Source organism: Coregonus lavaretus (assembly GCF_964263955.1).
Source record: "Coregonus lavaretus genome assembly, chromosome: 11".
In the NCBI taxonomy this organism is placed as follows: Eukaryota; Metazoa; Chordata; class Actinopteri; order Salmoniformes; family Salmonidae; genus Coregonus; species Coregonus lavaretus.
In genome coordinates, this window is record NC_139998.1 from 5,195,349 (window position 1) to 5,219,891 (window position 24,543).

Here is a 24,543-nt window from a genome sequence, read left to right on the forward strand (position 1 = left end):
TGTAATCAATATCGGACAACACCAGAGCCTGAACAACTAGTACAGTTGATTTTTGTGTCAAAAACGCAGAACATCTTTTTATAGACATACCCCTCCCCATCTTCATAGTACATTTGTCAATATGACTGGACCATGATAATTGACCATCCAAAGTTATACCTAGGATTTTAGCTTCCTCAACTTGCTCAATGGTCACACCCTTTATGCACAACTCCAGTTGAGGTTAACATCTTAGAGAATGTTTTGAACCAAATACAATGCTATTATGAATTACCCATTCTAATTTTCCCAAGTACTCGACGCCATGGTCGGGTAGCATTTGGGTTTTATCACCTGTACAAGGACTCGTGCTGCTAATGTGCAGAGTGTAATGCTTACATCTCAGAGAGGAAGGATTCTTGGAAGCTCTTTGTACAAAATAGGGCTTTTACCTCACTGAGCTTTCTCAGATGTTTATCGATAGCTTAATACATACAGTGCATTCAGAAAGTATTCAGACCCCTTGACTTTTTCCACATTTTGTTACATTACAGCCTTTTTTTTTCCCCTCATCAATCTACAAACATTACCCCATAATGACAAAGCGAAAACAGGTTTTTAGACATTTTTGCAAATTTATTAAAAATAACAAACAGAAATACCTTATTTACATAAGTATTCAGACCCTTTGCTATGAGACTCGAAATTGAGCTCAGGTGCATCCTGTTTCCATTGATCATCCTTGACATGTTTCTACAACTTGATTGGAGTCCACCTGTGGTAAATTCAATTGATTGGACATGATTTGGAAAGGCACACACCAGTCTATATAAGGTCCCACAGTTGACAGTGCATGTCAGAGCAAAAACCAAGCTGTGAGATCGAAGGAATTGTCCGTAGAGCTACAAGACAGGATTGTGTCAAGGCACAGATCTGGGGAAGGGTACCAACAAATGTCTGCAGCATTGAAGGTCCCCAAGAACACAGTGGCCTCCATCATTCTTAAATGGAAGAAGTTTGGAATCACCAAGACTCTTCCTAGAGCTGGCCGCCCGGCCAAACTGAGCAATCGGGGAGAAGGGACTTGGTCAGGGAGGTGACCAAGAACCCGATGGTCACTCTGACAGAGCTCCAGAGTTCCTCTGTGGAGATGGGAGAACCTTCCAGAAGGACAACCATCTCTGCAGCACTCCACCAATCAGGTCTTTCACTGAGTGGACAGACGGAAGACACTCCTCAGTGAAAGCCACATGACTGCCTGCTTGGAGTTTGCCAAAAGGCACCTAAAGGACTCAGACCATGAGAAACAAGATTCTCTAGTCTGATGAAATTAAGATTGAACTCTTTGCCTGAATGCCAAGCGTCACGTCTGGAGGAAAGCTGGCACCATCCCTACAGTGAAGCATGGTGGTGGCAGCATCATGCTGTGGGGATGTTTTTCAACGGCAGGGACTGGGAAAGTAGTCAGGATCGAGGGAAAGATGAATGGAGCAAAGTACAGAGAGATCCTTGATGAAAACCTGCTCCAGCGCACTCAGGACCTCAGACTGGGGCAAAGGTTCACCTTCCAACAGGACAACGACCCTAAGCACACCGCCAAGACAACACAGGAGTGGCTTCAGACAAGTCTCTGAATGTCCTTGAGTGGCCCAGCCAGAGCCTGGACATGAACCTGATCAAACATCTCTGGATAGACCTGAAAATAGCTATGCAGCGACGCTCCCCATCCAACCTGACAGAGCTTGAGAGGATCTGCAGAGAAGAATGGGAGAAACTCCCCAAATACAAGAGTGCCAAGCTTGTAGCGTCATACTCAAGAAGACTCGAGGCTGTAATCGCTGCCAAAGGTGCTTCAACAAAGTACTGAGTAAAGGGTCTGAATACTTATGTATTATGTATGTCTTATTTCAGTTTTTTATTTCTAAAAACCTGTTTTTGTTTTGTCATTATGGGGTATTGTGTGTAGATTGATGAGGGGATAAAACAATGTCATCTATTTTAGAATAAGGCTGTAACGTAACAAAATGTGGAAAAGTCAGAACACTGCCAGACAACTGCTACCCCATCATAAAATATGCACCGTACAGTACTGTCGGTTACTGCATGTACTATGAGGAACAGTTCAGGGAACAGAAGAGAACTCACTCACCAGGCACCAGAGAGCGCCGGGCGATGTGGCGATGATGGTAGCAGCCCTGGGGGTGTTGTACATCAGGGCCAGCTCCCCAAAGCTCCCCCGGTTATCATAGGCTCCCACAGTCTTCTCTACGCCATCAACCCTCATGCAGATGTCAAATATCCCTCTGAGAGGGAGGACGCGATAGAGGAAGGACAGAGAACAAGAATTAGAGAGATAACTAATTGGATCATATAAAAGTCCTTTCAAGACAAATACGGTGATGAACTAAAATGAAACTATTGCCAAATATACTGTGATGTATTGTAGAACATTTGGGCAGTAACCCCGAAAGGCTGTCAGTCCAACACTTTAACCATTACGCCAAGAGGTCCAAATCGCTTGATGAGGTTGTTAAGTGTTAAGGTTACTACAGTATGTCAGGGTTTACCTTTCAATGACGTAGAAGTTATCCCCATCATCATCTTGATCTATGATGTGCTCTCCTACCTCAAAGAACTTCTCAAACATGGCATCAAGTACTTGGGAAAATTGTTCCTGTGGTATGAGAAAACAAACAATAAATACAAATAAAGACTGAAACAAAGACCTGAGGATTATATTAAATTAGAAGTCTATTCAAATAGAAAACATTGTATTGAGTATTTGTAAGAGTAAGGCCCTAGGCTACACATTACTCATTACACATTGCACAGCATCATACATACAGTACGTAGGATACATGAATACTTCAACTTGATTTCCTCTCTACATGCTGTTACAGTACTTAAAAATATTTGGCAAAAAAAATCCCACAGTGCATCGGGCCATGGCACAAAGCTCCTGGCCCCGGGCTACAGTCTGTTCTCCTTTCTGTGTATAGTGTGTGCGTGTGTACTGAACCATAGCAGACAGTGAATGGAGGGAAAGGGAGGGCCACTACAGTACGATGAGGGAATAATAATAATAGAACATTCTTCATTCTTACCGGGTCCAGGTTTTTAAACAGGAGGATATCTCTGCAGGCCTCCTGTAGTCTCTGCCTCTGCTCATCTGTTTTAGGGTGGGTGACCTGGGAAAGCACCCACATGCTATGTTATTGACAAAGATATGTTGAAAGGACACTTGTTATTTTCCTTCACATCCCATTATCTGTATACTCCAGGGACTAATGCCAATACTCCTCAAGTACAACATCATTTAGAAAAGATAGCTCTGTGGCCAAAGACATTTGGCTTGTCATCATTTTCTTATCTCCAGAGAGTTCATTTCTTCGACAGTTCCTCTGTAATAGTTTATTGTACAGCACCACTGTTTGAAAAGCAGGGCCATCTTACCTTCTGCTCTTTGTCCTCCTCGTCTTCATCAGGGTTGAATGCCTCGGCACACACTGTATGATAGAAGAGATTATTGAAAGTTACTGCAAGACAATTCACATTCAGTGAAAAGACAATACACTGACCAGAAACAGACACATTCTGTTAAAGACATATGTTGCTTGTCAGAAAAGGTTTACAAGGAATCTAAGAAATGGTCTATATTAAAGTAGAAATCCAGGATTGTGCACATAAAGGTGTCACAGTATTTAATCCATTACTGATCCTAGTCTTATAAGCAACTGTCTTATTCAGGCGTGATTTAGAGCCTTAGTGTAAAATTATTTTTAGTATACACAACTTCCTTGTTTTAAAGTATTGGGCCTACAAAGAGCTTCATCGAGATGTACGTTGTCTGTGTCAGAGATTCATTAAAGTTAATACGAGGTCCATGTTCCAACAAAGGAATATATTGTACAAATATGTAGATATCCATGACATCTCTGAGAGATTTAGTAATCATAATAAAGAATCACTTTTTAAACCGATCAGAGAGATAAAGAGTGAGTTAACACAACCAGAACTGAGCCAGAATTCAGCCCCTACGTGTGAGGAAGTACATAAATGGGAAGTGTAAGGAAGAAATATAAAGCACATACTGTATCTATTATGGGGTGACAATACCTTCATTTTACACTATAAATTGACACAATAAATACTTTTTGATTGAAGATGCCATTTACCTTTTTCACAGTGTGACGACAGTTCAGCTTCTCTAATACCACACAAAAACAAAACACTGACCCCAAACCTCCCCTGAAGACTTTAAAGAAGGCTGTCCAGGGGGCCTCTCTTTTCACCTTTCTTCTGGCATGTGTGCCCAACAGCTAGCCTGGTCAACCAGACAGTGCTACGCTCATTGGTGAGCGCAGCGGTCAGTATCGTTGACCGGCCTAGCCAATCAGTTCCTAGATGCCTCCAGCCAACCATCCTCTTACCAACCATCCAGATAACAGTACAGTCACTCCTCTGTCTGTCCGTCTTCATCAATAACATCAACTTCCCACACAACAGACTAGGATGGATCCTCATATCAACACGGTCCTGCTGCCGCTAGTTTCATCTCATGTCACCCTACATCATTTAGTGATGTACTTCCTTCCTGGGCTTTGCTAATGGAATATTGAGATGATAGTGATAATTCATCTCTATTGTAAGCAGAGGCCGGGTAAAATGAAACACAGTGGAGGAACAGATCTGATTAACGGCCTCTGTGAGTGTTAATGCGTCAAAGGTTTTCAGAGAAAAGCTTGGTTTAAATGATTTCCCTACCAGTTAGTTACATTATCCAGGGGTTTTTCATAACCACAACGACCGAAGACTTTACCTGTCCTACATACTCATTCTTACTCTAATTTTAAACAAAATCAAAAGAATATGATAAAATAGAACCAAAAACATTCTGTGATCTTTACTACAGAGTGGACCTAAAAAAGTGTGCAGCCTGACTACCTGTGTAACTTCCGAAAGTATCCTTGAGTAAGAGATCTCTGTTTTGTAAGTAGACTGCTGACTGAACAAACAGGCCAGACAGAGTACTGTAGAAAATGTAAGATTACTGGTAAAGCAAGTCAATTATTGAAATGGTGCTGTGTTATTCTAAGAACAGACACTACAGTGCTGCTGACTAAATGACTGCTGACGTCAGGCTCTCTGGGACTGGGTATCTCACGGTTGAAAAGCTAAACAGACTACAGCAGAAGCATATGCCTACTAATAATGTCCAGGCTTTTGTTCCACCCCGGCACTAACACACCAGAAACAAAAAAAAATAACACACTCACCTGAAGCTCTTCTAATGAATCGACTCATCACAGGAGCTGAAAAAAGTGGAAAAGCGAGGTGTTAGGTGATCATTTAGGATTACATTGGAAACTGCCATGTCTGTTTGCGATATTACAACAACAAATACGTTACTTCAAACAACGAACACTGTTTTATTCCCTCGGACATCATTGCATATCATTGCACACGTGATAGAACAGCAGAGTGTATACTATGATTTTTTTTAATTACTTTGCTGAAAGCTCATATCTTCCTTTTCAAAAACAAAAACAATAACAAATGCGCCTGGGGCGACCAGTGGCACCTTTCGCGGATCTCAGCTTTAAGGACAAATCAAGAAATTAGGCCAATATTGCAGTGATACCATACAGAGGACATGTTCTAGAAAAATGTATCAAAGCTGGCAACTGAATGACAGGTGCATTTTCCAGGTCTTTATTGTTTTCCTTACTAATAATAACTTTGGACATGTGTGCGTTCCTATCAAAGTAAGTGCCTTATTACCTTATCATAATAGTTTCTGTATATCCTGTTATCTCATTTCTACTGTAGCACACCATATGTACAGTGCTTTCGGAAAGTATTCAGACCCCTTGACCTTTTCCGACATTTTGTTACATTACAGCCTTATTCTAAAATGGATTTTTAAAATAATAATCCTCAGCAATCTACACAAGGTAATACCCCATAATGACTAAACTAAACAGTATTTTTTAAAATATTTTTGCAAATGTATTAAAAATAAAAAACTTAAATACCTTATTCACATAACTATTAAGACCCTTTGCTATGAGACTCGAAATTGAGCTCAGGTGCATCCTGTTTCCATTGATCATCCTTGAGATTTTTCTACAACTTGATTGGAGTCCACCTGTGGTAAATTCAATTGATTGGATATGATTTGGAAAGCCACACACCTGTCTATATAAGGTCCCACAGTTGACAGGGCATGTCAGAGCAAAAACCAAGCCACGAGGTCGAAGGAATTGTCCATAGAGCTCCGAGACAGGATTGTGTCGAGGCACAGATCTGGGGAAGGGAACCAAAAAATGTGGCACCATCAAGACTCTTCCTAGAGCTGGTCGCCCGGCCAAACTGAGCAATCGGGGGAGAAGGGCCTTGGTCAGGGAGGTGACCAAGAACCCGATGGTCACTCTGACTGAGCTCTAGAGTTCCTCTGTGGAGATGGGAGAACCATCCAGAAGGACAACCATCTCTGCAGCACTCCACCAATCAGGCCATTATGGTAGATTGGCCAGACGGAAGCCACTCCTCAGTAAAAGGCACATGACAGCCCGCTTGGTGTTTGCCAAAAGGCACCTTAAGACTCTCAGACCATGAGAAACAACATTCTCTGGTCTGATGAAACCAAGATTGAACTCTGAATGCCAACCGTCACGTCTGGAGGAAACCTGGCACCATCCCTACAGTGAAGCATGGTGGTGGCAGCAGCGGCAGGGACTGGGAGACTAGTCAGGATCGAGGCAAAGATGAACGGAGCAAAGTACAGAGAGATCCTTGATGAAAACCTGTTCCAGAGCACTCAGGACTTCAGACTGGGGCAAAGGTTCACCTTCCAACAGGACAACGACCCTAAGTACACAGCCAAGACAATGCAGGAGTGGCTTTGGGACAAATCTCTGAATGTCCTTGAGTGGCCCAGCAAGAGCCCGGACTTGAACCCGATCAAATATCTCTGGAGAGACCTGAAAATAGCTGTGCAGCAACGCTCCCCATCCAACCTGATAGAGCTTGAGAGGATATGCAGAGAAGAATGGGAGAAACTTGCCAAGCTTGTAGCGTTATATCCAAGAAGACTCAAGGCTGTAATCGCTGCCAAAGGTGCTTCAACAAAGTACTGAGTAAAGGGTCTGAATACTTATTTAAATGTGATGTTTCAGTTTTTTATTTGTAATACATTTGCAAAATGTATTACAACTTGTTTTTGCTTTGACATTACGGGGTACTGTGTGTAGATTGATGAGGGGGAAAAAACTATTAAATCAATTTTAGAATAATGTTGTAACGTAACAAAATGTGGACAAGGTCAAGTGGTCTGAATACACTGTATATATGAAGCATAATGGTTTGTGTAGTAATAATTTCTTTATTTACTGTTTTATTCACATGTTTCAAGTGCTGGTGACAAATCAAGCAGTCTGATTCTTGCAAACACTGTAATGGACACGTGTGTAAAATACTTTTTTGAAGGTTGCACTAATGCTAAGCCATTTGCCGGCTATGTGTGGAGCCATGTTTGTTGACGTCATTCATTGCTTTCTGGGTGTCACGTAAACCGTCTGTCAGACCAAAGACGTTATAGCAAAATGAGGTGAAGGGATGGTTCACTCGTCTTTCACGTAAACTTCCGGAAGTGAATGATGGTAGACGACACACCCCCTTCGCCTTCAACATGCATATTACATGCAAACAGACCCAACTCATCTTGTCATCTCTACTTATGTTTGGTTGATGCAGAAAAACAAACATGGCGGCAAACACAATCTACCCACCGTCGGATTACTTTCGACTTTTAGAAAGTGTTTAACTCAATTAAACTGGTAAGCTCACCCGTGATGTGATAAATTGTAAATAGCTCACTCTTTACTCAGTTAGCGCTAGGACCAATGTAGCCTACATTTTCCAATTTGGATGAGAATTGTGTTATGCTGTTGCTATTAAACCCTAGCCTAGCTAACGTTAGCATTAGCCATCTAGCTAACGTTAGCCACAACAAATTGTAATTCGGAACATATCTAAGTATTGCAAATTCGTAACATATTATACTAATTCTCATTTGTAACATATCATATGAAATGGATGATGGACATCCACAAATTAATACATACCATACGAAACGTAACATATCATACTAGGAAGACAAATGTCCTTTTACTATGTTACGTCTACACCTGAGTCCAGGTTGAAAATACATGAGGTAGAAGGTCTAATCTCATCCATGAATACCTAGCTGGCCAGCCTCTCTCTCTCGCTGTCTATGTCTGAATATATAATTATGAGCTGAGGGCCTGGGTTTGTTGTGTTGTGTAAGGGTGAATAATAGGACCACGTCATCATGGGCCATGAAAGGTGCAGTCAAGGCCTGCTAGTAACAGCAAGATTGAATGCACCTACTGCACCTGTCCTCAAACAACCATCTCACAGAGCTAGCCTAGTGTAGGGTAATGCAAAACCCTTAGGTTTTGTACTGTTGCTGCATCACTAATTGTTTATAAAAAATAATCAGACAGAAATGTGATGGGTTGGAGCGAGATGGACTCAGACTGTGGTGAGCGCAGACTGTTAACTTCAGATTCACTGATTACGGAAGCCCAGGACACACAACTTTCCACAATTCCATATATGCATGTCACACTAGTATAACTCACTGGAACAGCACATTGTGGTGATGCTGTGTTAGGATCAAGGGGCCAGCCATGGGAGTAAAGTGACTATGGTATCTGCTGGATGTAGAAGGTCTGCATCGGCCATGGTATTCTATTCTATACTATCCGTGCTTAACTTGGACTGAAATATGTGCCGATACTCATTTTGGGTGCCGGTACTGTTTATATTTAGGTGCAGGAGCTCCACAATAGTTTATATTCTATACTAAACAAAAATATCAACGCAACATGCAACAATTTAAAAGATTTTACTGAGTTGCAGTTCATATAAGCAAATCAGTCAATTGAAATACATTCATTAAACCCTAATCTATGGATTTCACATGACTAGGAATACAGATATGCATCTGTTGGTCACATATACCTTAAATAAAAATGTAGGGGCGTGGATCAGAAAACCAGTTAGTATCTGGTGTGACCACCATTTGCCTCAAGCAGCGCGAGACATCGGCTTCGCATAGAGTTGATCAGGCTGTTGATTGTGGCCTGTGGAATGTTGTCCCACTCCTCTTCAATGGCTGCGCGAAGTTGCTGGATTTTGGTGGAAACTGGAACATGCTGTCGTACATGTTGATTCAGAGCATCCCAAACATGCTCAATGGATGACATTTCTAGCTTCCAGGAATTGTGTACAGATCCTTGCAACATGGGGCCGTGCATTATCATGCGGAAACATGAGGTGATGGTGGCAGATGAATGGCACGACAATGGGCCTCAGGATCTCGTCACGGTATCTCTGTGCATTCAAACTGCTATCGATAAATTGCAATTGTGTTCGTTGTCCATAGCTTATGCCTGCCCATACCATAACCCCACCGCCACCATGGGGCACTCTGTTCACAACGTTGACATCAGTAAACCGCTCGCCCACACGATGCCATACACGTGGTCTGCGGTTGTGAGGCCGGTTGGACGTACTGCCAAATGCTCTAAAAGGACATTGGAGGCGGCTTATGGTAGAGAAAGAAATGAACATTAAATTATCTGGCAACAGCACTGGTGGACATTCCTGCTGTCAGTATGCCAATTGCATGCTCCCTCAAAACTTGAGACATATGTGGCTTGTGTTGTGCGACAAAACTGCCCATTTTAGAGTGGCCTTTTATTGTCCCCAGCACAAGGTGCACCTGTGTAATGATCATGCTGTTTCATCAGCTTCTTGATATGTCACACCTCACTAACAGGGATGTAAACAAATTTGTGTGCAAAATTTGAGAGAAATAAGCTTTTTGTGCGTATGGCAGATTTCTGGGATCTTTTATTTCAGCTCATGAAACATGGGACCAACAATTTACATGTTGCGTTTATATTTCTGTTCAGTGTGTAACGGCAATGTTACACGAAGCAATCTGGATGCAATTCATGTTGCTTGAAACGACACCGGATTCAAAAATTTGAATCTTTCAATTTAAATTATTATATAAAATTCTTGCTACCAATAGAATGTTATTTATATGGGGGATACACTCTTCCCAGCTCTGCAGATTTTGCTGTGAAGAGACAGAATCATTAGATCATTTGTTTTGGTTCTGTCCATTTGTAGCTTGTTTTTGGACACAGGTCCAGGAATGGCTAAAGGATTGCAATATTTACCTGGAGCTAACCTTGCAGATAGCATTACTGGGTGATCTGAAAAGTCATAGTCAATCGATCAATAATACACTGCTCAAAAAAATAATAGGGAACACTTAAACAACACAATGTAACTCCAAGTCAATGACACTTCTGTGAAATCAAACTGTCCACTTAGGAAGCAACACTGATTGACAATACATTTCACATGCTGTTGTGCAAATGGAATAGACAACAGGTGGAAATTATAGGCAATTAGCAAGACACCCCCAATAAAGAAGTGGTTCTGCAGGTGGTGACCACAGACCACTTCTAAGTTCCTATGCTTCCTGGCTGATGTTTTGGTCACTTTTGAATGCTGGCGGTGCTTTCACTCTAGTGAGACGGAGTCTACAACCCAAACAAGTGGCTCAGGTAGTGCAGCTCATCCAGGATGGCACATCAATGCGAGCTGTGGCAAGAAGGTTTGCTGTGTCTGTCAGCGTTGTGTCCAGAGCATGGAGGTGCTACCAGGAGACAGGCCAGTACATCAGGAGACGTGGAGGAGGCCGTAGGAGGGCAACAACCCAGCAGCAGGACCGCTACCTCCGCCTTTGTGCAAGGAGGAGCAGGAGGAGCACTGCCAAAGCCCTGCAAAATGACCTCCAGCAGGCCACAAATGTGCATGTGTCTGCTCAAACGGTCAGAAACAGACTCCATGAGGGTGGTATGAGGGCTCGACGTCCACAGGTGGGGGTTGTGCTTACAGCCCAACACCGTGCAGGACGTTTGGCATTTGCCAGAGAACACCAAGATTGGCAAATTCGCCACTTGCGCCCTGTGCTCTTCACAGATGAAAGCAGGTTCACTCTGAGCACATGTGACAGACGTGACAGAGTCTGGAGACGCCGTGGAGAACGTTCTGCTGCCTGCAACATCCTCCAGCATGACCGGTTTGGCGGTGGGTCAGTCATGGTGTGGGGTGGCATTTCTTTGGGGGGCCGCACAGCCCTCCATGTGCTCGCCAGAGGTAGCCTGACTGCCATTAGGTACCGAGATGAGATCCTCAGACCCCTTGTGAGACCATATGCTGGTGCGGTTGGCCCTGGGTTCCTCCTAATGCAAGACAATGCTAGACCTCATGTGGCTGGAGTGTGTCAGCAGTTCCTGCAAGAGGAAGGCATTGATGCTATGGACTGGCCTGACCGTTCCCCAGATCTGAATCCAATTGAGCACATCTGGGACATCATGTCTCGCTCCATCCACCAACGCCACGTTGCACCACAGACTGTCCAGGAGTTGGCGGATGCTTTAGTCCAGGTCTGGGAGGAGATCCCTTAGGAGACCATCCGCCACCTCATCAGGAGCATGCCCAGGCGTTGTAGGGAGGTCATACAGGCACGTGGAGGCCACACACACTACTGAGCCTCATTTTGACTTGTTTTAAGGACATTACATCAAAGTTGGATCAGCCTGTAGTGTGGTTTTCCACTTTAATTTTGAGGGTGACTCCAAATCCAGACCTCCATGGGTTGATTCATTTGATTTCCATTGATAATTTTTGTGTGATTTTGTTGTCAGCACATTCAACTATGTAAAGAAAAAAGTATTTAATAAGATTATTTCATTCATTCAGATCTAGGAAGTGTTGTTTAAGTGTTCCCTTATTTTTTTGAGCAGTGTATAATAATATTTTTAGCAAAAATGTTTATTTTTAATTAACAATCTGTAGAAGCAATGACAATAGAAAGGTTCAGAACTTTTGTAAAACATCACAGTACGGTTGAAATATATATGGCAAATAGAAATCCTATATGGATGGTGTTAAGAGATAGATGGGAGGTATTGAATAGAGTTGAAGGATGGGACTAATAACAAATAACAACAAATAATAACAAAGATAGCTAATAATGTAAGCATACTGTGTCCATAATAAGTATATAGGTTGTATGTTGGGAGCTTTTGGGAAAGAGCACAGTTAGAAAGATATGGCATATAGAAGCAAACCGGATGGATATCATGAAAATGATCGGAGAGGTTGAGAGTAGAAGTAGTTCAGGAGCAAAAAAATTATAATAAAAAAAAAAATATATATATATATATATATATAATAGAATTATTGTAAAATTAACTGTGTCCATAAGGTGTAGATAGTAAGTATAGACTGGAAGTAGAGGCCTGGGCATTGTTGTTCACTAATTAACTCCAAGTAGGGAAAGGATGGCGGGGTTGAAAAGTAATAAAGGGGAGTATATATATAAAAAACATGGGGGGTTGGAAGTGATGCAGACAATTACATTGATAGAAGATACAATCTATCTGCAATGTTAAGATGATCCATCCCCCCAAAAAAGAAGTAAAAAAAAAAAAAATTTGAAATTAAAATTAAAAATAGGGATGTAAAATTGTGTGCAAAATTTGAGAGAAATAAGCTTTTTGTGCGTATGGCAGATTTCTGGGATATTTTATTTCAGCTCATGAAACATGGGACCAACACTTTACATGTTGCGTTTATATTTCTGTTCAGTGTGTAACGGCAATGTTACACGAAGCAATCTGGATGCAATTCATGTTGCTTGCAACAAAGTGTAATCTGGGTTGCTCCGTGTGTCACCCCCCAAAAATTGGCTGCAAATTAGTTGCATAGCATTGCAAGAGATAGAAATCCTTCCTATTTCACGCAATTGTCTGTATGAAATGTCGAATCAGGGAGCAGAAAAAAGTTTACATTACTCATCATATCCATTCCGAACTCCGACTCAGTTGTCATGTCAATACAGCTGTCAGTGCTGCTGCAAACCGCGACAAAAGAGACATGCCAAATGGGAAATGCATAGACACCCCGGCAACTCATGGTTTATGTGCATGGTAATATACAGTTCCTTCAGAAAGTATTCATACCCCTTGACTTATTCCACATTTTGTTGTGCTACAACCTGAATTCAAAATGGATTAAATATATGTTTTTTCTCTCACACATCTACACACAATCAGTAGCGGTGTGTGGGTAAAATCACTGGGGAAGCCAATCCAGAAAAAAAAGCCATATTACAACCGATGTGTTGTGGTAATTGTGTTGTTTGCTCTATAACCTGTTAGTTCGTATGCCTTGACACCGTGATATATAGGCCTAAGGCCAAGACAATAAGAAGACACAGTGGAAGAATATATTCAACCACACATTTGTTTCATTACAAAACCGGAGAGCAACATCTGTCCGGTGAAGTCCACAAAACATATTGCATGTAACAAACAGTTACATTACCTACAGCAAGATAATGTTTCCGACATTTACGGACTACTAAACAACTATTGATTTAGAACCACGGAGAGTTACTGCAAGTAGCAAAGAAAACAGGAGCTGCCTCCACTATTCAAGCACCATTTCAACATAATCTAATCACGTACAGTGAGGGAAAAAAGTATTTGATCCCCTGCTGATTTTGTGCGTTTGCCCACTGACAAAGAAATGATCAGTCTATAATTTTAATGGTAGGTTTATTTGAACAGTGAGAGACAGAATAACAACAAAAAAATCCAGAAAAACGCATGTAAAAAATGTTATAAATTGATTTTCATTTTAATGAGGGAAATAAGTATTTGACCCCCTCTCAATCAGAAAGATTTCTGGCTTCCAGGTGTCTTTTATACAGGTAACAAACTGAGATTAGGAGCACACTCTTAAAGGGAGTACTCCTAATCTCAGTTTTTTACCTGTATAAAAGACACCTGTCCACAGAAGCAATCAATCAATCAGATTCCCAACTCTCCACCATGGCCAAGACCAAAGAGCTCTCCAAGGATGTCAGGGACAAGATTGTAGACCTACACAAGGCTGGAATGGGCTACAAGACCATCGCCAAGCAGCTTGGTGAGAAGGTGACAACAGTTGGTGCGATTATTCGCAAATGGAAGAAACACAAAAGAACTGTCAATCTCCCTCGGCCTGGGGCTCCATGCAAGATCTCACCTCGTGGAGTTGCAATGATCATGAGAACGGTGAGGAATCAGCCCGGAACTACACGGGAGGATCTTGTCAATGATCTCAAGGCAGCTGGGATAATAGTCACCAAGAAAACAATTGGTAACACATTACGCCGTGAAGGACTGAAATCCTGCAGAGCCCGCAAGGTCCCCCTGCTCAAGAAAGCACATATATAGGCCCGTCTGAAGTTTGCCAATGAACATCTGAATGATTCAGAGGAGAACTGGGTGAAAGTGTTGTGGTCAGATGAGACCGAAATCGAGCTCTTTGGCATCAACTCAACTCACCGTGTTTGGCGGAGGAGGAATGCTGCCTATGACCCCAAGAACACCATCCCCACTGTCAAACATGGAGGTGGAAACAGGACAACTTCACTGCATCAAAGGGACAATGGACGGGGCCATGTACCGTCAAATCTTGGGTGAGAACCCCCTTCCCTCAGCCAGGGCATTGAAAATGGGTCGTGGATGGGTATTCCAGCATGACAATGACCCAAAACACACGGCCAAGGCAACACAGGAGTGGCTCAAGAAGAAGCACATTAAGGTCCTGGAGTGGCCTAGCCAGTCTCCAGACCTTAATCCCATAGAAAATCTGTGGCGGGAGCTGAAGGTTCTGGTTGCCAAACGTCAGGCTCTAAACTTTAATGACTTGGAGAAGATCTGCAAAGAGTAGTGAGACAAAATCCCTCCTGAGATGTGTGCAAACCTGGTGGCCAACTACAAGAAACGTCTGACCTCTGTGATTGCCAACAAGGGTTTTGCCACTAAGTACTAAGTCATGTTTTGCAGAGGGGTCAAATACTTATTTCCCTCATTAAAATGCAAAATCAATTTATAACAATTTTGACATGCGTTTTTCTGGATTTTTTTGTTGTTATTCTGTCTCTCACTGTTCAAATAAACCTACCATTAAAATGATAGACTGACCATGTCTTTGTCAGTGGCCAAACGTACAAAATCAGCAGGGGATCAAATACTTTTTTCCCTCACTGTATGCTTAGTCTAAAACAGCGACAACTAAAAAATACCATAAACTGTTTAGTCCAATCAACATAAGCTAATTACAGTATGATGTGGTCTCCATGGTACTGATTTCTGTGTGTTTGTGTGTGTGTGTGTGTGTGTGTGTGTGTGTGTGTGTGTGTGCGTGCAAGTAGAAAAAAACATGTTGACTCACCCTACTTGTAGAGAAACGCCAATACCATCCTCCTCTTTCATGTTGCCTAAATGGTCTGTGACTCTGTCATACAGTACACGCTTTTAGTTTTTGTTGTCCTAGACTACCTGGCTAAAATACTTGCTCGCTAGCCTAGCTTCCTTTCATGGACAATGATACGCCAGGCCAGCTAGTTAACATTAGCATTCTACATCTAGTGTGATAGAAAAATTACAAGATTATGTTTTAATACTGTTTATGCATTGAATGGTAGTTTTATGCAATGGAATAGGGTTCTCAGTACTCTCTCATCTGCGTCTGTGGGACTGAGTTGGGTCTCCACTCTAGCACACTGCAGCTATTCTGGGCGTATGGTTTTACTAGAGATAGCTTGAGCTGACAATTGATTGATATCTTGGTGATAAAAACAGCCACATTCCATTCTGTGATTAGTGGCGCATGTGTGGGAGATGTCTCCGGTCGGACTGAGCCTGCATTCCATAGACAAGATGTGGTGTTTAACCAAATGGAGATAGCCTGGAGGAGCAGAACAAAGGCCTCAGTATTCCTGATTATCCTGGCATCTGGGAAACTAAGATGAGGTGGGATTAAAAATAACACCAGAGGCAGATAACCAGGAGATGAACCTAAAGTGGCTTATGGTGCCCCCAATCTGCATGGAAGGGGTGGAACCAGCCATGACTAAGAATTTTTAGGTCTCCTATATAAGATCTCTGTTTTTTCATTATTAGTTAAGCTCTCGGCAACACACACTTCAGAGTGTGCGGTCGAAGGCTTCATTATTGCAATAATTAATCGATGTTAAATAAAGATGATTGCTTGAATAGTTGTCCAAGTCTCTCTCAGTACTGACATTTCCACGACCCTAGCTACATGTTGAACTTCCATCCTCTCAGGCGAGGGGCACAATGTATGAATTAATGGTTGAATCAGAATCGCCGTTATAATCATTGGCCAGAATGGAGAATTAAGTAAAACCACAGGTCCAAATCCCTATCTCCAACCATGGCTAATTTAGGAAAGGGATAAGTTTAGCTAACTAGCTAGCCAACGGAGGACAACAACACAACAAGATGCAACAATTCAATAATGACATTTGGCTTGTGATGTGATTGGTCTGAATCCAAATCCAAACAGACTTCCCTTGACACTTTATTTGGTGCGTCAGGACCATTCACAGCTGAGCTCACTCAGTTTAGCTCAATGCTGATTGGCTATTTATTTATTAAATTTTTATCAAGGGAGGCCAAATGCTCGCTGGCTTCCCTTGCATTCAATGCTACGGGCAACAATAATATCACACTCTTTCTGACCAGACAGCATAAGATAGATACGCTAAACATACTGAGACAGAGGGGCGCTGTTTTGTTTGCTCGGATGCTTTCTCCAGTGAGACATTCAGCCTCTTGAGAATTGAAGGACATTGGTGACTTGTTTCAGGAAACTAGGTGTATGTCGCGGGTCACTACTTCACAGGAGAGCCATTTGAACGTACATTTTTTTTTTTTTTTATCAAAATGCGTTTTTTTGCTGAAATGCCTTCTGGAACATGTGAACTTTCATGTGCCTTAATAACAAACTTGTATGCCATCTGTAAATACGAATAAAATTGTTAAATTACGAGCCTAGCTGGTTAAGCCATAGAAATAGACAGCAACCTTCCCACTAGCCATGATTGGCTGAGATAATGAGTGGGCTGGACATGCCGAGAGAGGAGTTCGGATTGGTCTGCCATATAGCACGCTTCTGTCTATTTGAGCTGGTCAGTATGTGTAGATAATCCTGTCTAACGCAGCTTTTCTTTTAATGTATCGTGTAGTGGAGCTGCATAAGTGGTGCTCTCCACTTTCTGGAGGATCAAGTTTTGAAATCAGTGGAATTAGAGCACGATAGCTAAAGAGATGGAGAAAACACCTGTCTCCGGATTACATCTTCAAACTAAGGGCAACCATGGCATCCGTGACAGGGACACGCGTCCATCATGCATGATGTAAACGGGTAAGATAGTCTAGCTAGCTACATTTTCAGATATTACACGTATCTAATCTTGACAGAAAGTGGTTTCATTTCAAGTTAAAACGTACTGTTAGCTAGCTGGCTCACTAGCTAACGTTACGTGTATGATCTTATTATTCGTATCTCAGAGCCATTTGCTTGCTAACATTGAACCTGGTAGGTTAGCTACCTGCAGATTCATGCAGGGTAGTAAAGTCATGAGTTGGGATTATGGTTCATTGTTTAACTAGCTAGCTAAGGTTAGCTGGCTGGCTTGCTAGCTAATATTTCGTGTATGATCTTATTATTCGTATTTCAGAGCCATTTGCTTGGCTATTTAGAGCCTAATGTTAGCTAGCTAACATTGAACCTGGTTGGGTAGCTACCTGCAGATTCATGCAGGGTAGTAATGTCATGAGTTGGGATTATGGTTCATTGTTTACCTAGCTAGCTAGCTACATGTCTTAACAAAAGACTCCACTATGCAAGTAACCATTTCGGGTGCGTTCATAAATTCAGTCTGAGTACGCCAGAGCGCAGAATAACTGATGAATTTATGAACTCACAACACCTGTTGAATATGGCCGGAGTCAGTAAACATCGGCAAAAAAGCATAATTAAATTGTTGCCAGCAGCACAGTTACAGTCACCAACGCTCTGGATAACATTAAAACAGCCTAACCAGCTCTGACCATTTTACTCGCCCTTGCAGAGCTGGTTAGGCTGTTTTAATGTTATCCAGAGGTAAACAATTAACCATAATCCCAATTTTGTGTCTGGATGTAGCTAGCAAGCTAGCCCATGTTAGCCAGTTAGCTTGGGTGCTTGACTGCCTCTTGGTCAATTTTGTGGGGAAGCCTGGCTTCCCTTGGCATCCATGAATACATGCCACTGCACACAATACCCCATAATGACAAAGTGAAAACATTGGCCTCGTGGTGAAATCCCTGAGCGGTTTCCTTCCTCTCCGGCAACTGAGTTAGGAAGGACACCTGTATCTGTAGTGACTGGGTGTATTGATACACCATGCAAAGTGTAATTAATAACTTCACCACGCTCAAAGGGATATTCAATGTCTGCTTTTTTTTTACCCATCTACCAATACGTGCCCTTCTTTGCGAGGCATTGGAAAACCTCCCTGCTCTTTGTGGTTGAGTCTGTGTTTGAAATTCACTGCTCGACTGAGGGACCTTACAGATAATTGTGTGTGGTACAGAGATTAAGTAGTCATTCAAAAATCATGTTAAACACTATTATTGCACACAATACTCCTGAACTTATTTAGTCTGGCCATAACAAAGGGGTTGAATACTTATTAACTAATTTCAGCTTTTCGTTTTTAATTAATTTGTATCAAATTCTAAAAACATAATTCCACTTTGACATTATGGGGTATTGTGTTTAGGCCAGTGACACAAAATCTCAATTCTTATCCATTTTAAATTCAGGCTGTTACACAACAAAATGTTGTGGTTGGCAAATAGGCAACAGTTTGGCCAGCTAGCTAAATTGTACAGCCAGCATTTTGTCTATAGTGATGCTGTTACAATTACCAAACATTTGGATAAACAAATAATTTATGAAAATATGATAAGATGTATGACAGGATCCGACGTTGCATGCAATTACAATTGCGTCCAAATTGCTTAGTGTGACACAGGATTAACATGCTGACCAGACCGGACACGTCCCGTGTGCAAGCGTTGCAAAATAAATGTACACATACATGTTATTCAATCATTGCACCCACACTGCTCACGAGCATCTGTGTTGCCAGGCGCTAAAATAGAACTTGGTTCTATTTGTGACGCTCGACACGCTGCAAGTCCTGCCTCTCCCATTTCCTCATTGGTTTTTAGGAGCATATACCCATGTGGGTGATTGAAAGATGAACTAAGGTCCACACTCCAGTCCAGTTGGTGGTGGTAATACATCTTAAAGTTGATTACCAATCAACATATAAAGTCCAAAGAAGAAGAAGAAGCCTGAAGGAAGCCTGAACTTAGTTTACTGTTTTATCTGTGGATTAATTGTTGGAGTAGAGGACCTTGTGCATTTCTGGTAAAATAACAAACCAATGTTTATATCCCAGGCCAAGTTAGCTAAAAACAGCAAGCTAGCTAGCTAAATTGCCATAAATGTTTAATACTTTTCGACCTTTCCCCATGTTATTATAGTTGGTTTTGAGTTTGTTTTGATATTTCAACCTGCGTGTCCTGATCGTGTCTGATGTGGGAGGAAAAAAATCAACATGCGCACAATGGCGCACGCATGTGTGTGGTCTGCTCAGCATGTAAGAGGTGCAGGAGCTCAAGCAGTAGAAAAATTAGATGCCGGTACTTAGCAGACACTTTTATCCAAAGTTGGAATCTAACCCACTATCATGGCATTGCAAGAGCCATGCTCTACCAACTGAGCTACAAAGGACCACTGTATATGTACTGAATGAAGTAATGATCCATGGGGCTTGATCTATTCCATTCTATTCTAGTCTGTTCTGTTTTATCTGCATGTGTTTTATCATAGGCCTGTGGCAGCCTATCCTCCTATTAGCAGCCATCCAGACTTCCTCTTTCTCAAGCACCATAACCACTGAGGCATGGAATGCTAACCTGTCACAAACACTTGTGCTTTTTCCCCCAACTGCTTTGCTTTCAGTCCTACAGAGGTGTATGCCAATCCCATACTGCTGTGTACAGATGTAGGATTTTAATTGCATCACTTTTTTGTTGCTGAGAATTTTCCTGCACAGCATGAAATGCAAACGTATAGTGTATTAAAGGTTTAAAAAGTTTTTTAACGTTTGTAATTTCTACTTTAAAATGTCAGACTTGATTTGCCCTTACGAAAAATGTGTCAACCTCTCCAAAAATATAATCCACATAAAGTTTCCCATTTCCTGTTGCTGCATGATTATTTTCCTGCTGTAGCAAAATGGCTCAAATTAAGATCCTACATCTGTATCGACTGCCTAAAAAGGCTGGTCGTTTATATGAAGTTTTTTCACTCTATTTTGAATGTAAATTGGTATCATCATCGCAGAGCCCCAATTGTTTTGAGCCCCACCTGTTTAGCTAAAGAAAACAAATAATGGTTGCCTGTTTTGCATGTTATTTTGGCATTAATACGTGTCACATATATACAGTTGAAGTCGGAGGTTTACATACACTTAGGTTGGAGTCATTAAAACTCTTTTTTTCAACCACTCCACAAATGTCTTGTTAACAAACTATAGTTGTGCCAAGTCCGTTAAGACATCTACTTTGTGCATGACACAAGTCATTTTTTCCAACAATTGTTTACAGACAGATTATTTCACTTAAAATTCACTGTATCACAATTCCAGTGGGTCAGAAGTTTCCATACACTAAGTTGACTGTGCCTTTAAACAGCTTGGACAATTCCAGAAAATGATGCCATGGCTTTAGAAGCTTCTGATAGGCTAATTGACATAATTTGAGTCAATTGGAGGTGTACCTGTGGATGTATTTCAAGGCCTACCTTCAAACTCTGTGCCTCTTTGCTTGACATCATGTGAAAATCAAAAGAAATTAACCAAGACCTCAGGAAAAACATTGTAGACCTCCACAAGTCTGATTCATCCTTGGGACGCCTGAAGGTACCACGTTCATCTGTACAAACAATAGTATGCAAGTATAAACACCATGGGACCACGCAGCCGTCATACCACTCAGGAAGGAGATGCGTTCTGTCTCCTAGAGATGAACGTACTTTGGTGCGAAAAGTGCAAATCAATCCCAGAACAACAGCAAAGGACCCTGTGAAGATGCTGGAGGAAACAGGCACAAAAGTATCTATATCCACAGTAAGCCGAGTCCTATATCGACATAACCTGAAAGGCCGCTCAGCAAGAAAGAAGCCACTGCTCCAAAACCGCCATAAAAAAGCCAGACTACGGTTTGCAACTGCACATTGGAACAAAGATCGTACTTTTTGGAGAAATGTCCTCTGGTCTGATGAAACAAAAATAGAACTGTTTGGCCATAATGACCATCGTTATGTTTGGAGGAAAATGGGGTCGGCTTGCAAGCCAAAGAACACCATCCCAACCGTGAAGCACAGGGGTGGCAGCATCATGTTGTGGGGGTGCTTTGCTGCAGGAGGGACTGGTGCACTTCACAAAATAGATGGCATCATGAGGAAGGAAAATTATGTGGATATATTGAAGCAACATCTCAAGACATCAGTCAGGAAGTTCAAGCTTGGTCGCAAATGGGTCTTCCAAATGGACAATGTCAAGGTATTGGAGTGGCCATCACAAAGCCCTGACCTCAATCCTATAGAACATTTGTGGGCAGAACTGAAAAAGCATGTGCGAGCAAGGAGGCCTACAAACCTGACTCAGTTACACCAGCTCTGTCAGGAGGAACAGGCCAAAATTCACCCAATTTATTGTGGGAAGCTTGTGGAAGGCTACCCGAAACGTTTGACCCAAGTTAAACAATTTAAAGGCAATGCTACCAAATACTAATTGAGCGTATGTAAACTTCTGACCCACCGGGAATGTGATGAAAGAAATAAAAGCTGAAATAAATAATTCTGTCTACTATTATTCTGACAGTGACCTAAGACAGGGAATGTTTACTAGGATTAAATGTCAGGATTTGTGAAAAACTGAGTTTAAATGTATTTGGCTAAGGTGTATGTAAACTTCCGACTTCAACTGTATATATTGAGTTAATAAAGCCGTATACAAACATGGTCTCTTTTTTGCTTTCTTGAGTAAGGCAGCTCCAAAATGCAGCTGTTTCAGCCTAGCTCAGTGCTTTCTGTGGTGGAAGGGCAGCCAGCGGAAAATACAGAGCGTAGTGGTTGGTAATCTTCTCTAGTTGCGCCGTGATTGGCTCAGTGTTCTGTCACTCATGGGGACACTACGTCACTGCAAAATCTACAGGGAGAGCTAGAAAGTTCAAGCCCCCTTGGGTGCTGAACGGTCATCCAACTCGGAATTCCAAGTCGGGAACTCTGGCCTCTTTCTAGAGCTCCGACCTGAAGATCACTGACGTCATGATTCAAACTTGTTTTTTTCCGAGTTCCCAGTTGTCTTGAAAGCACCATAAATCCAGAGAATGCCAGACTTTGATGACAAAATGTTCCCACAAGAAGGACCGCCGTGCCACCTTCCTGTACAAGTGAGCACAGCACAACGATGAGTCCAAAAATGTATTGTATGCTGCTGCATAAATGATGTAATATACCAGGGAGATATGTATACTGTAGCTAAGAAAGTAATACTACGTGTATGTTGTGTAGTAAGCTGTTAGTAGTCCATGTGCCTCACCCTAATAATTTGGTCCCTTCCCCCTCAACCTGTTCTGACTTGGTGGTGCACATGTAGCCTATAGCCTGTTTTAGAGAAATTTCATCATCAAATATTGTAAGAGCTTGTCTGCTTATATGCCCCCTTTATTTATCCTACGGTTCTGACTTGGTGTTCAGGGAGAACACTGTAAGAACAGCCCATGTTCTGAATTCTGTCGCTGTACATTTCAAAAGTGCTGAACAAATAGGTATATTGACTACGTCCATCTTAGCTTGCTCATGAATGTCTTAATCGAAATTACAGGTTGCTTCTTATCCGCTCATCGCTCCCTTATGCCATAGTTTGTACATCTCAATTGTCAGTAGAAACCACATTTGTTTAAGCAAGTCAGCAATATCAGCTGTGTTTTTTTAAAAGGCAGTAAATGAGGCTGAATTAACAGTTTCGCTGCCAGACAAGGCTCCGCTGATAGCCAGGTGTAGCGGTGGTAAGGATTCACTCCATGGTGCTGAAAAGAAAGATCTGCTGTTGAGACAGCTTTATGTAGGCCCTTGCATTTTGTGGGCACTGTTTGGCACCGTTATAGTGCAATTAATGTATTGTTTAGTGTTGTGTTGTGGCTTTGCTGGCATGCATCCCCCAAAAAAAGGGAGTTTGCCCCACCAATATTGACATGCTAAAATCGCCACTGCAAAGGTGTATGTGATTTTCATGAAGACTGTGCAATCTATTGTTGCTCTAGCTCCCTCTGTAGTAACTTGGTCTATATGCATTGTGTAGGCCTAATGATGTCAAATGAAATTCTAAGGAATTAGGAATCAGGATAAACTTTCTGCTAGAGATCGAATGTCACACAGCTGTACAGTATGTTCATTACGTGTCAAACAGCCGCGATCACCATGTCCATATTTGGCGAAAGACAGCCCAGACAAAATCATCACCGCATGGTGTTGTTACAATGTGGCAAATGATTCGAACGCTCATCACACATTTTTGACTGGCTATAGTGGCTACATTTTCTAAGAGGCAAACATGTTGCAATTGTAGGATTCCATTCCATCCCATATACTATTTATTCTGTCATTCCATTCCAATATTCCAATGGTTGAAGAATATAATAGAAATAGAATACAATATAATAGAAAGCTCAACGTTGTTATTATTAATTTATTAGCCTACCTATGAATTCCTCGTCGTCACTCTCCTCCTCTCCATTTTCAGAATCAATCTGCATGGCTTCCTCGATGAAATTGACCGCTTTCCCACTGAGTCTCGTGGCCGAATTTTGGTCATTGCCAAACGCGGCTCCTCTGGTTTCACTGTCCTTCAGTTGGGTGAAATACTGCAAAGCGAACTCGAGCAAATCTCCCGGCTGATTCCTCAGCACTTCCACGGTAAAGCTCTGCAACAGCTCCGTCAATCCTTCAGGAATTTCTATACTCATTCCTGATGTCAAATCTATGAGAAATACGAATAAAATGTATATCTTTGTGCTTCCAAAAAACGAAAGAATTCTATTCAATTCAAATACTTTGATATGCGCTTAATTGCCCCGGGAATGTTTTATAATCCCCATGCAATGCAGAGAATCCTTTCAATGTGCTGAATGAAAATGGCTCTGAATTTTTGGACTCAGCATCTTCTGCTGCTGCTGGCTACACATGTGACCAAAGAAACCATGGCAACCACCATCCCAGGGATTGCGTATGAGAGCGAGCTGCAGCAATGCAATGGATGGCAAAAACTGCAGTGGTATAATGTTGTAGGCCTAATCAGCTCTGCAATTGAAGGCAAAAACTGCAGCGGCATAATGTTGTAGGCCTAATCAGATGACAGCCATTGCATCAATGCTGCTTAATAAATTATACAGTCAAACTTTTTTCATT

General features: G+C 41.8%; 1 protein-coding gene across 1 annotated transcript in view; it reads right to left on the reverse strand.

The window, feature by feature from the left end:
• LOC311137004 (cAMP-dependent protein kinase type II-beta regulatory subunit-like) overlaps positions 1-24,101 on the reverse strand; it is a gene marked incomplete at both ends in the record, with an annotated part of 41,470 nt that extends 17,369 nt beyond the window's left edge. Inside the window, 6 exons of the mRNA XM_084171332.1 lie at positions 2,129-2,282; positions 2,547-2,653; positions 3,084-3,167; positions 3,433-3,485; positions 5,256-5,291; positions 23,837-24,101. Of these exons, the coding sequence (XP_084027458.1) occupies positions 2,129-2,282; positions 2,547-2,653; positions 3,084-3,167; positions 3,433-3,485; positions 5,256-5,291; positions 23,837-24,101 (699 nt within the window). The remainder of the gene's footprint in view (positions 1-2,128; positions 2,283-2,546; positions 2,654-3,083; positions 3,168-3,432; positions 3,486-5,255; positions 5,292-23,836) is intronic.
• Positions 24,102-24,543: the final 442 nt, after the last annotated feature.